The sequence below is a fragment of the Alosa pseudoharengus genome, unplaced genomic scaffold (genome assembly GCF_046254945.1).
Source record: "Alosa pseudoharengus isolate Yale_2024_CS ecotype anadromous, Long Island Sound unplaced genomic scaffold, YU_APseudo_1.1 YU_APseudo_1.1_scf_4, whole genome shotgun sequence".
NCBI lineage: Eukaryota > Metazoa > Chordata > Actinopteri > Clupeiformes > Clupeidae > Alosa > Alosa pseudoharengus.
Window position 1 is genome coordinate 18,246,164 of NW_027468774.1, and position 12,266 is coordinate 18,258,429.

The 12,266-nt window shown below is 42.4% G+C and overlaps 2 protein-coding genes across 2 annotated transcripts; one reads left to right on the forward strand and one right to left on the reverse strand.

The window, feature by feature from the left end:
• Nucleotides 1-551: 551 nt before the first annotated feature.
• moto (minamoto) lies at nt 552-6,386 on the forward strand. The gene is made up of 7 exons (XM_076266636.1): nt 552-557; nt 1,059-1,178; nt 1,671-1,807; nt 2,663-4,349; nt 5,556-5,690; nt 5,851-6,046; nt 6,220-6,386. The coding sequence occupies exons 1-7, from the start codon at nt 552-554 to the stop codon at nt 6,384-6,386; spliced, it is 2,448 nt and encodes an 815-aa protein (XP_076122751.1).
• A 1,072-nt stretch (nt 6,387-7,458) lies between these two features.
• Nucleotides 7,459-11,443, reverse strand: ccdc43 (coiled-coil domain containing 43). The gene is made up of 5 exons (XM_076265108.1): nt 11,262-11,443; nt 10,422-10,515; nt 10,122-10,257; nt 9,524-9,573; nt 7,459-9,398 (listed from the first exon to the last, which is right to left on the reverse strand). The coding sequence occupies exons 1-5, from the start codon at nt 11,433-11,435 to the stop codon at nt 9,211-9,213; spliced, it is 642 nt and encodes a 213-aa protein (XP_076121223.1). The 5' UTR covers nt 11,436-11,443; the 3' UTR covers nt 7,459-9,210.
• Nucleotides 11,444-12,266: the final 823 nt, after the last annotated feature.

The window sequence follows — 12,266 nt, forward strand, 5'->3', positions numbered from 1 at the left end:
GCGCACAACCTGCACAACAAATATATATTGCCTACACCCCATTGAAAGGGCACCTCAACTCATAAATCAGTAAACTTCAGCTCAGCCCACCGTCACTGTAACAGTCTGGAGAATATGGCATTGTATTATAATTATGGTTGTACATGTGCTTACTGCAATGGTGTATGTTACATTGCTTAGATGTATTTTCTGGGCTTTCAGCTAGGTCACTGGAGTGAGAGACATAATCCCGCTCTTAAAATTTCCTTCCAATGTTGCTATGCTATTTATTATGTTGCCCATGCAGTCATTGGAAGTTAGAAACTGTTTCCGACCAATCAGAGCAGAAAACAGACTGCGACAGAACACTTCTATTTCTCGAGGGCTCAACAATCAAAACCAGAAAAATTGAAGTTGAAGAGCTCGAGCGTCTCTGTTGTGTTTTTGTTTGTTATATTCTGTGAAATTATTTATTTTTCTGTCAAATGAAGTGTTGATATTAAATAATCGTGGGAATTCAATTTGGCGGATTAACTTGTGGAGAACATATAATTTCGTTTTACAACATTTTAATGGAGGTGAGCAATGATGAAGACATTTCAATAGCCTGACCAACCGTTAGCTAAATTAACGAGAAAATATCAACTCTGCTGGAATAGCTAACGTTAGCTTCCTACCTAGCTAGTCCCATAACTCAATAGATAATCAATGTATTTTAACCGAGCTGCTTATGAAACTTATTAAGGAATTATGTGATTGCAAATTTATATTGCCATATTATGTATTTTGCATAACTAGCGTTATACCTTGATATTTCATGTTACAAGAGGTGTGTTGCTAATATGCTAGTAAATTAGAAGCTAAGCAACGTTGTGACTTCATGCACTCACAAGGTTAACTTAGCTAGCTAACATCATAGACAGTAAAGGCTAAAATTGGGCATTTGGTAGGCTACCATTTTGTTTTTTGGAGATATTTACGTCCATCTTGAATAACTTCATGAAGTGCATATGGTTTCATGTGGTTTTGGCTAGTTAGCAAAATTTACTTTTAGTAACGACTGCTTCAATTTCTCTAAGGGCAATAATGCATTGAAAAGTCAGTTAAGAGGGAATTTATGTGGTCCAAGAATGGCATTTGATCGGTTCCAGAATGCAGTATCAGGGTCAGACTCGTACTTCTCTCAGCAGAAGAACCAGGTGAGATATGCTAGTTACGAAGTTGTTAGGTAATGTTAAAAAACGTTTAAAGACATCATCTTGAATCCATGGTGACTTACAATGTTCACATGTTCATATTCCACTTGAAAATATGGCATAGAGTTATTCCATCTAAGATAAAAATGTATTATTTCTCCAAATCAGTGTTGACTGGTTTGCTGAAATTTGTGTTCCTCTTTGCTGTATGAGTGTTAGAAAAGTGATCCTGTTATACAAGATATTATGTACTACATAATCTAACTTCATTACCAAATGTCTCTAGGCCAGTCTTATAGATATTGGGAGGCTGCCTCACCCCTATCCATTACCCGAGTTCCCTCTGTCTGAGGATCCCAACCTCTACACCCCATGGGGAGCTCCAGATGACTTTCACAATTTTATGGATTGTGCTCAAAGCAATCACAAAAATATATTTGAAAGGTAAACCTGCCTGGACTTTTTTCTTTATGAGAGTATTTTTGATATTGACAGATCAGCAAAAAGTATATGTTTTTGTCCTCAAGGAGTCAGATGGATGCAAACCAGTGTGGAAGTGAGGCTGATCTCTATGGCTTAGTGTCCAATATCTTGGAAGATGCTGATCAGTTGGACACTACTTTTGCAGAAGAGTAAGCAGCATATCATTTATCAGTGCATCATACAAAGCCTCAAACCAATGGCAAACCTATAATGAGGCAATTCAAATTAGTATGGAGTGGTGAGTGAATAAGTGATAGAGTAAATTAATGACTGAATGAGGGATAAAATGGAACAGTTATAGTATATACAGGGTTCCTACGCAGTATGGAAAACCTGGAAAAGTATGGAATTTGATTTTAGTAATTTCCAGGTCTGGATAAGCATGGAAAAAAGAAACAAGGGTATGGAGAAATATTTGTGTTTCCAGACTATTGCATTTGCAGTACTAATCACTTCACTCAGGTCATAATGAACCATTCCTACTGTGTAGCTTAACTGTCAGTCCCCATCGTCAAGATACAACTAAAAATGACTCAGCTAAATGGACGAATATTAAGTGTCATTTTTTAATTCACTTCAGTTGTCCATACCTTTGTTTTCACCGAGTTATCCCAAACCAGAAGTGGCCGCAATGTCGAGAATATGGTCAGAAAAATCTACCGAGAAGTTTGGAAATTTGAGTATGGAAAAAGTATGGAATTTTGGAATGCAAAATGGGTAGGAACCCTGTATATAGGCCTAGCATACACCCAATAAAGCAGCAAAATGACATATGTTCATGAATTGACACACACACACATCTATATCTACATCTACATATGCTACTGAAAAATCTGTGGTTTGTTAAATTAAATATTATTTTGACTTATACAAAAAAAGTTTTTCAATTTTAAATCCAAAGAGGCGGATTCATAGTCATTCTTTTCCACCATTCATAGTGGAAAACAAATGTGATGGGAAATAAAATACTGACATTTACAATAGTGTTTCATTTTACATGGCAGAAACCAAGGCAATCTGAAGTGTGCTTGGTCTCCTAAAACCATGAGACAGAACAGCTTGCAGCAGTACTTTACCCCAGAACTGAAGATGCAGCTTAACTCCGGCTTCCAGCCAGGCCTGGGCTACTCTGACCCCCAGCTCAAGGCTCTGCTGCAGCTCACGGGCAAGGACGTTCAGCTCCGGGCCGACTGCCTCCAACATCTCAGTGACTTTGAAAGTGACCCTCTCTGGCTCCCACCCCTCTACAATGGAGACCCTCAGGCCTACCCCACGCTGGAGACAGAGCTGCCTAAACCCCCAGGTCTAGAGCTGCCCCCAGGGGCCGGCTCATACATGTCCAAGGCCCGCGTGGGAAAGGCTCAAGAATTCGTGAAAGACGAGGGCCTCTGCGGGATTGCTGGGGCCCTTGAGCCTGGAAGGCCGGGTGAGTCGTACTACAGTGACTACGGGGATGATTTTGGCATGGGCCACACCAAGCCCAAGATGCAGAAGCCCCTCTCCATGCAGGAGATGAGCAAGCTGGCGGCCAACATGCAGGCAATGCTGATGGGGGACCAGGAGAGCATCTACTCCCGTGAGCTCCCCCAGAACAGAGCACTGAACCACAGGCACTACGAGGACAGCGCGGCCGAACAGAAAAGCCTCCTGTACCCCCGCATCTCTCCGGCTATGCAGTTCAAGAGAGATGTGCAAAGGGACTTCGAGGAGCAGCGTGGGAGCGACCTGGGGAAGAGGCAGTCCCCGCCATGTGACTTCTACGCAGGACCCGGGCAGCAGCAGTGCGACTACTTCCAGACCTTACCCTCACCCCAGCCAATCAAGAACAGCATCAGCAGCAGTGGTGTCAATGAGCCCAACCTCAATCAGTATGTCTCGATGTACACTCAGGCAAACCAGTACCATGGCCAAGGCAAGCAGATGTCCAGAGCTGACATGATGGGTGGAGGTAATCTTGGGATGCCCAGGTTCTCTACTCCCTCTGCTTCTGACCTTCGCTCACTGCTGAGCACCCAGCAGCCACAGAGGGGCCCTGGCCAGAGCTTCATGTCCGACTACAGCCAGGGGGACGTTGGAGCGAGCTTGCAGGGCCGGCAAGGGCCAGGATGTGGCAGCCTGGAGGGCCTGAGGAGAGGCCAGGGAAACGGTGGTGCTGGAGATGGGTCCGACATGGATGTCCACGCCGAGAAGCCTCGGATGCACAGCTCCGACAACTGCGCCCCCCAGTGCTTCATGGAAGGAAAGTCCAAGCCCCCATGTGGAGACAGGAAGCAGGGCCTGCTGCAGAATCCTTACTTGGAGCTCTTGGGCAGCCTGTATGGACCTCAAGCCCAACACAGCGCCCAAGGGAAGCCTCAGCAGTCCTCTTCCTTCCTGCCCCTGCTCTACCCACCCATGGGTGGCCAGAGACACGGTGGCTGCAACTCCCTCCCTTCACGCTCCTCTCATCCCTACAACTCCCTGATGGACTTCGGTGACATCGTGCCCGAGGGAGAGGCAGCAGGCTTTAACCCCTACTTGCAGGAGGCAATGGGATTGGGTGTGGGAGGAGATCAGCTGCTCCCAGGATTCCTCTCTGCCCTCAGGGGTTCCAGGCTGGGCAGGAGCCGCGGGGGACCCCCCAACCAGCTTCACCAGCACCTGGAGGAGTGCTACGAACAGTGGAGGCTCCTGGAGAAGGAGAGGAAGAAGGTGAGCATGGAGATGGCATGGCAACAGGGCTTATTATGGGCTACTGAGTCAGGGCTCGAAATTAACAATGTCCCGACGTCCCGGGGACCATAAAAAATGCTTCCGGGACACAATAGAATGATGTCTGGGACAACTCTGGGACAGTAGAAAAAAGCAAATTTCAAAATATGTACTTTTTTCCTAAACTAAAGATACAAGATACAAGGAAGTTTATTGTCACATGCATATAGTTACTGGAAGTAAGAAATGCAGTGAAATTATGTCTGGTGTCAGCCTATTTGTGCATTTATGGGGGGGGGGTAAAAAGTGCAGTAGAAGAGGGGTTTAGTAGATTAAGTGGCAAGGGCTGCATAAGAAAGGTGGGGGAGGATTGTGATTGGGAGGGGCCACCAACAAGGAGCACCCAAGAGCAATCGTATCTTTCTCGTCTGAATCAAATTATACAACATTTTACCTGGCGTAACGGGCAGCTGGCAAAAGCAGCGTTAGCCAGCTGATCTGTAAAGAAGTGGTTTTCTAGGCTACAAGCAGCCTTACAACACTGTTTACTGCTCTTCGAATCACTGTAGGCTACAATGTCATTTTTGGTACAAATACAGTATAAGATACCCAAATGAGATGGGTGCTTGCGTTTCTTTAGGAATCCGCCGTTTTGGTTTTGTATAAAAATGAATATTAAGTGACACATAGGCCGACACAAAAAAAGAGTAAAAAGCGCAACCTCTGAAAATGAGTGTTGTGTGAAACAGCAGATGATTAATGTTAATAAAATGGTGTTCAATAAATTAAGTGTTCAGAACTTACATGGTGGACCAGAATGAGTTAATTAAGTGATGCAAGTTACTAATTATTATGCTGTTTATTATGTAGAATGGGAAAAAACAAGAACTTGAATTTTGGACACTGGTGGTTAAATCCGGACAGTGGCAAGTAGAATTCGGGACAGCTGCGGGCACTCAGACACTGAGAAAAAAAGTTAATTTCGAGCCCTGACTTACTTTACTTTTATTAGCTCTAGATAACAAGCACCTGAAGCTATCATTTCTTCATGTTATCTGTTGAATGTGTGTGGATTTAGGAAGATAATACAGTTAAGACAGATTGTTGTGGAATGTGAGAACTGATTGTGTGTTGCATGGCCATGAGCCATAGCTGACCAGCTGCAGCAAGTCAATATGTTGATAATGTATCTGTTTTGTCCTGCAGTCTGAGGGTATCCTGACCAAAACTTACCCAGGGAAGCGCATATCAGTGGGAAGCAGCAACCCTCTGCCCAAGGTCCCTCACAACCCCTCCCGAGTGGATCGCCTCATTGTTGACCAGCTGCGAGAGCAAGCTAAGGTTTGTATGGGTACCACAGCATGGCCATTGGTTTCTCATTTCTGTTCACCCCTAGATGCATCGTGTAACTTTGTTGTTTTTGTTTTGTTATTATGGGTCATTGTTTTGGTATGTATCCAAATATAAGTGTCTGGCCAGTAACGTGTCTGCTGTGGGTCAGGTAATGAGTCTGCTGGGGAGGATGGAGCGGCTGCGGAGCGTTCCCCTGCACGCCAACATCTGCACAGCGCTGGACCGCCACCTGGAGGCCATCTACAACACTCAGGCCCGCCGCAGAGAGGAGCTTCTCAGCTGTAGCAACGGTAATAGTGGCTCACACCAGAGACCCGGGACAGCTTTTCTCAACGAGGACAGAGGTGAGAGTTGAATCCACAGGACCTACTACTCACATACACACACACACACACACACGGTGCTTAGGGGCATGTGTTGAGGTGTTAAACTGATGAAGGGTTCAGCACCACTCACTTAGTGTCAGTGTCCTCACGCATGTTTATTCATTTATGTTTGTATTTTTTTGTAATTTCAGACATTCTCCTGCTGGCCATGGCCCTTAGGGACCTGACCAGCAGCACCAGGAAGTCACGCACAGCCCTGTGGTGCGCCCTGCAGATGACCTTGCCCAAAAGCAGCCCAGAGGCAGACATCTACCCTGCTGCAGAGATCCACTTGGAGAGGATCAGCGCTGTATTTTAGCCCCCTAGTGCAGTGACTAGGCCTCTGTCTCAGGGAAGAGAGTGAGGTAGCCTTAACTCAGTTTCATCCAAGACAGGATTTATTAGTTTTTTGACAATGTATATACAATGATATTGAATCTTATGTTTTAGTCAACAGATAGTGTTCAGTGACATTTATTTAAGGACAGACTTTATTATGCTGGTTGTGATATCCCATATCCCAGTGAAATCTGCCAAACCCACATTAAAGACTACCAGAGTGGCAGTAACAAGGTGTGTATGCGTGTGTGAACAGTGGAAAGAATTGAGGGACAAATGAGAACTTTGAGTGGTAGTGCTGAAGATCACAGAAAGTGTATTGACAAGGGAAGGATAACACCACCATTAAGGCTCTGGAATAAACATGTAATGAAGGGTATGCCGTGAAAAACTGGTTGTTAATAGGAAAGGGTAAAAGTTTAAAAATGCTAACAAAAAAAGTTTCTGTTTTATTAATTAATCTTGAAATAACTTTAAGCCTGGTATTAATGTTCTACCAGCATTTGGTATCTTATATATACACATATATAAACAACAAACACCAATCTTGAGTATTAATTATTTAAAGCAGTATTTATGAATAATTCCTGTTGTGATTTCTGTAACGTTAATTTCCTTTCTTTGATGTATTTATTGGAATGTTTCTTAACATCCAGCTTTCAGGTTTTTTTGTGTGTTTCTGTACCAGTAATAATTGTGAGAATCTTGAAAAAAGAATCAGATGATGAAAGTTTAAATTTTCTTGGAGGAATCCATGCTTTATTTATTTCAGGCTCATCAAAACATAAACCTGAGCATCCAAGATTTATTCATGACATCCACAACATCTCGTTGAAATGTTTGTATTCCTTGCTGTGTTAAAATCACCTCTTTTCTCCTTGTGGTCAGCAACCAACAATAGGGAGTGTAATTTCTAGATTGTGATCAATTAAGTGAACCAACCACACATTTATTTCTGTTCACCAGTGTATTTTAACCATTTCTCTGTTGAGTATTCATGTAAATCAGAACCTTCTGTAATTAGTTACTTAAATAAACAGCCCAAAAACACCACCGTTCTCTGCTCACTTTATTTAAGTATAAAACAACTCTGAGAATATAAATGTTCAACAGGATTAAGATCTTTTTTAGGAAGGGGTGGAAGAAATGCCTGCAGCTCTACTCCAGGAAATGTGTGCATGGTGGAAAAGAGCACTTAGAGTGGCCTGCCATACCATCCTTGGTTTCAGCCTCACTTCTCCTTTAACAAGATGCCTATAAATGTTACATACATGTCTGATGTGCAAAACATCACAAACAAGGTCTAGGACAGGGGTGCCTAATTTGTAGGACATTGATGACACACACTCCTTCAGTGTGTTGTAATCTTGTAACCAGTACAAATGACGTATGATCACACAAGTGGAGAACACATGATGCAATCTTATTTCATACAGCTTAACTGGACCAGATGCCACTACATTATTCTGACATACAGATGACATTCCAACTACCGGTACTTGAAAACTGATCTGTTTATACTTAAAAAATATAGCAGAAACATCATGGTTAACCCAATAACCCAATTGATCTCATTCTTCAACTAAATGTTAATAAGCCCAGAGCAAGATTACTCTAAACCTTGTCATTTTAGAGCAGTCTTTTAGAGTAGTCTTGCTCTAGCATTACTCACACTGTAGATACACAGCTGTTCTATTTAATGTTTTAATTTACTTCAACTTAAAACATATGTGCTTGTTTAACACTTAATTATGATGATTAATAATGATTCATGATCAAAATTCATCAATATTCTAAATGTCTTACTTCAGCTGGAAACAAAATAAGAGATGAATCATGACTATGAATGCAGTCCACTTTCTTAATGTCTGAAACTGTTTAAACTGTCCGTAACTGTCACCTTGATGTCATGTATACCTACTCCTACTACTGCACAGCTGATACACATTGTGTTACTATACAACTGAAAAGATTCCAAGTTAGCGCTTCCAAATTCCAAGTGGCACAGATCGGCTCTGGAGTGGCAGAATGTCCAGCGCTCCCTACTGTCACCATCACGACGCCATCAGTTGCACTGAGTTTCTTGGTGTTTTATGCCCCCAACATTGTCTTCAAGGCAGCGCTGCCTGGAAGGCGCTATGTTTAGGCATGGGTTAAGGTTAGGGTTGGGGTTAGATTTAGGATTAGGTGCCTTTAAGTCGACATTGGGGGCATAAAACACCATTGAGCGTTATACTGACAGAAAAGGGCAGGATTTGGGCTCTCTATTTGTTGCAGGGAGCCAATGGGAAAAGGTTGTAAAAAATCTGTAAAAATTCTCCTTTCTTCCTGTTCCTCTGAGGCTGAAACAACTGATCTGACATGAAGCCCTTCTACTGACACATAATCTCTACACAGATGACCGTTACTTAGGTTACAGCAAACATATATGCATTTAAGGCAAAGCTGTTTTGGAAAGATGATACATGCATATTGTCACCCTGAATTAATTCAATATCAAAAATCTATGTGAGTGTTATGGCAGAAAAAAAAAACTTTCTGCATGTTGGCTTTACGTTGACAGCAGATCTCTTCAGGAGAGTAAAGCAAAGTACACTTAAACATAACATGGAAGGCCTGGAAGAAAATATCTCATTTCCTTCCAGTTACATCCTCCAAAGCACAAGCAAACTTCTGAAAAATCTTTATTTCTGTATTAGAAAATGGCAATTGAGGTGCGAAAATGTGATATCTGAGTAGTCCATTACTTTTGATTTGAGATACTCCGTCCTGCGTCCCGTCCCGTCCCGTCCCGTCTGGTTGCTTTATCTTTTGCGTTCTCCTTTCTGTGTGCGTTTCTTCTCTTTGTCCTTCCGCTCTTGCTTGGCCAGCTTGTCCTTCTCCCGCTGCAACTTGTCCTGCTCCTTCTTCTTCTGGGAGTCCTCTTTGGCCTGGTCGCGCTGCTGCTTCTTACGACCTAGCACGTCCTCCACGTTAGTGTTTTTAAAGAGGGCTGCGATTCCCGTTGTCAAGGAGCCTCCAGATCTCACGGTAAATAAGGTAAATTCAAACCACATCCCATGAGTCACAAATGCATGATCAAAGATGAACATACTAGTATGTCATTAGAAAGGATACATTTATCGCTGGGGATGGCCATAGCTCCGGCTGATTCCTCTTCATCTTCAGTGCAGGTGTTAAGAAAACAGACAGCATGACATTCAATATGTTTGTTGCCAGGGCCATACCACTTACTATGAGATATTACACCTACATTCAAACATACAGTATATCTAGTCAGGTAGATTAGTTCACATCTTCCCAAACCATATAAGCCTAGCTGATGCTTAAAAGTCTCTTTTTGAAGGTTGAAATTAAACATTTTCTGGTAAACTATTGATGTGCAAGTGATGTTGCCAATGTTTCTTGTTTTTAGGGTCAAACCTAATTCAGGAAAAAAAACAGAGGCCTTCTAATATGTTTCTCTTATCTCCAGATATACAAGATAGACCACTCATGTAAATCTAAATGACTCCGGAAGAAATCCGACACACATTATGTGTGCACTTAAAGTTAAGATGGGATCTTTATAAAGTCAAACATCAATGAATATTATAAAATTAGAAATTACATGTACTTAAAAAATAGGAAAATTAATAATAACAAATTCTGAATCCGGTTACAGAAACACAACAGGTCTTCAGACAGTCAGACAGACAGACACACAAAAGGATATTCTTCATCATCAGTGATCTGGGCATACTGCTCTAGTAGGGCTTGTTTCCGTCTCTTCTCCTCCTCAGAGACTTCTTTCTGCTTCACAACGATCTGAGCCTGCTTCTCAATCAGGCTAGCAATGGCTTGCACCTCCGCTGAAAAGCACCAATAAAAAGAGTGAGAAAGCACACCACAGAGCTCATGACCATTCATACCAGTTGTGAGTGATTGCATGTAGGCACAAGCTCCGGAACTACTCTACTCTATATGGAAGAGATCAGACATGACAAGTACAAAAAAACATGATACTGGGCCATACCATCTGTCTTGTTCCGAGTGACTGCAGTCTTGGCACAATAGTCGGTCCATTGCTTTATGATCTCCTGACAGACAGTTTCTAATGCATCTTCTTCCTGTACAAGAAAATAATATTTGTGTCACATAGAGCTTTATTTTTGAGTGCAGTGTTATAATTAGTAGGGGCTCACGAGGGGCAGATCCGACAGTCTGCACATATACTTATGGTTTAACAAATTCACTGAAGGACAGCCCACCATTTTGTCAGTGCTTTCAGAACACATTTTTCTTTCATAATCTACTTCTTCATTCATTTTCATTTAATTGACCATTTACCCCGCTTAGCTAATAGTTTTTGCCATGAATAACATCTCATTGTTTAACGGCTTATCTTAAATAGACTGTGGCAAAGATATTATTTAAAAATATCATTAATTGTATAGATTTCATGTAATTGTTAGTATATTGAGACCGATAAAAATGAATAAGCAAACTTACAGTAATCAACGATGGCAAAAAAAGAAAACCGCGCGTAAAGCCCCTTTAAGGAAGGCTATCCCGCATGCTAAGAATAGTGACATTAACAATGATCTTCCAAATACGGTAGCTACTCTGAAGTATGCCTTGCCTTCAGAGTGAATCTGAACTTCATTAAGCTAACATTGCTAGTTGGGCTTTTTTGACGTCAGTGTTCCTATTTTCTTAACTGGAAATAAGAGTTACCTCCTAAAAACCAAAATGGTAATAACAATCAGAGGGGACCTGTAAACAACCTAAAGAAAGAGGCACAGTCTAGTCTATTCTGCTGTTCATTTAGCTAGGCTGCTAGTCAACAAGACATGCCCAGCCGGCATGCACTGACCAGAAAAGCAGACAGAATGCCTCGTAATGCGTCACTCTTTTCTTCATCATTTTCCTCTTCCTGAAGAACACCGTGAATGTAAACGCCATATATATCCCTGTCTACTTCAAGGGAATCTAATCGTTCGTTTAACCAGTTTTCAAACTCCCCGTTGATTTCTCCGGGCGCAGCCATCTTGGCTGTTCGGGGTCCTTCAATGACACAGAGGTATCTGTACACAGCCTGAATAGAATATGAAGCTCAATAAAGAGAAGGCCTATTTGGCTCAATGATTCGGAAGGAAGTTGTGAATCCGAGTACAGGTTAGAACCTCGAATTCTGTTTATTTATTTGTTTGTCTGTCAAACACATTAGATACTTTGTAAATACTGTTTTCTTCTTCTTCTTCTTCTTCTTCGTCTTATTATTATTATTATTATTTTAAAAGCAGGCTCGTTTAGCTACACGACCATCACAAACTTGAGTTAACATCACACGTTAAAGTTGTTTAAGACCGAGATCGTAGACCAGCAGCAACCACCAGAGCACCAAATTCTCTGTTGGCCAACTTTAGACAGCCCTGACGTGACTGAATGCTGGATGTAAGACTAAAAGTTAACCGCTAGATGGAGACATGGGTCTCTGTATGACAGGTGCCCTAACCTGTGACTGTGCTTGAGTGCTAAACGATATAGGCCTTAGCACTATTTTAAAGGGAGACCAGGCAAGTCTGATGCTTTTTCTCCACGAAACTCCCCCTCGCTCGGTCTGAAGCTCTTTTCCTTTTCTTTGCGTCTTCCGTCAAGGGTTTTCGCTGCTTCTTCGCCGGCTCTGCCATTATACACACGTTTGCAACAATCTCTAGCGTTTCGTTAGCCTGCCTCTGTGCTGTAAACTGATCCTGCTTTGGTCGGCGGGTAGGATACACCGAACTTGCAAGTGGGATATTCTTCCTACAGGCAGTAGGGGCGGGCGAGAGAGCCTTCATTCGCCCCGTAATGAGTCATTTAACCATATACCGACTTA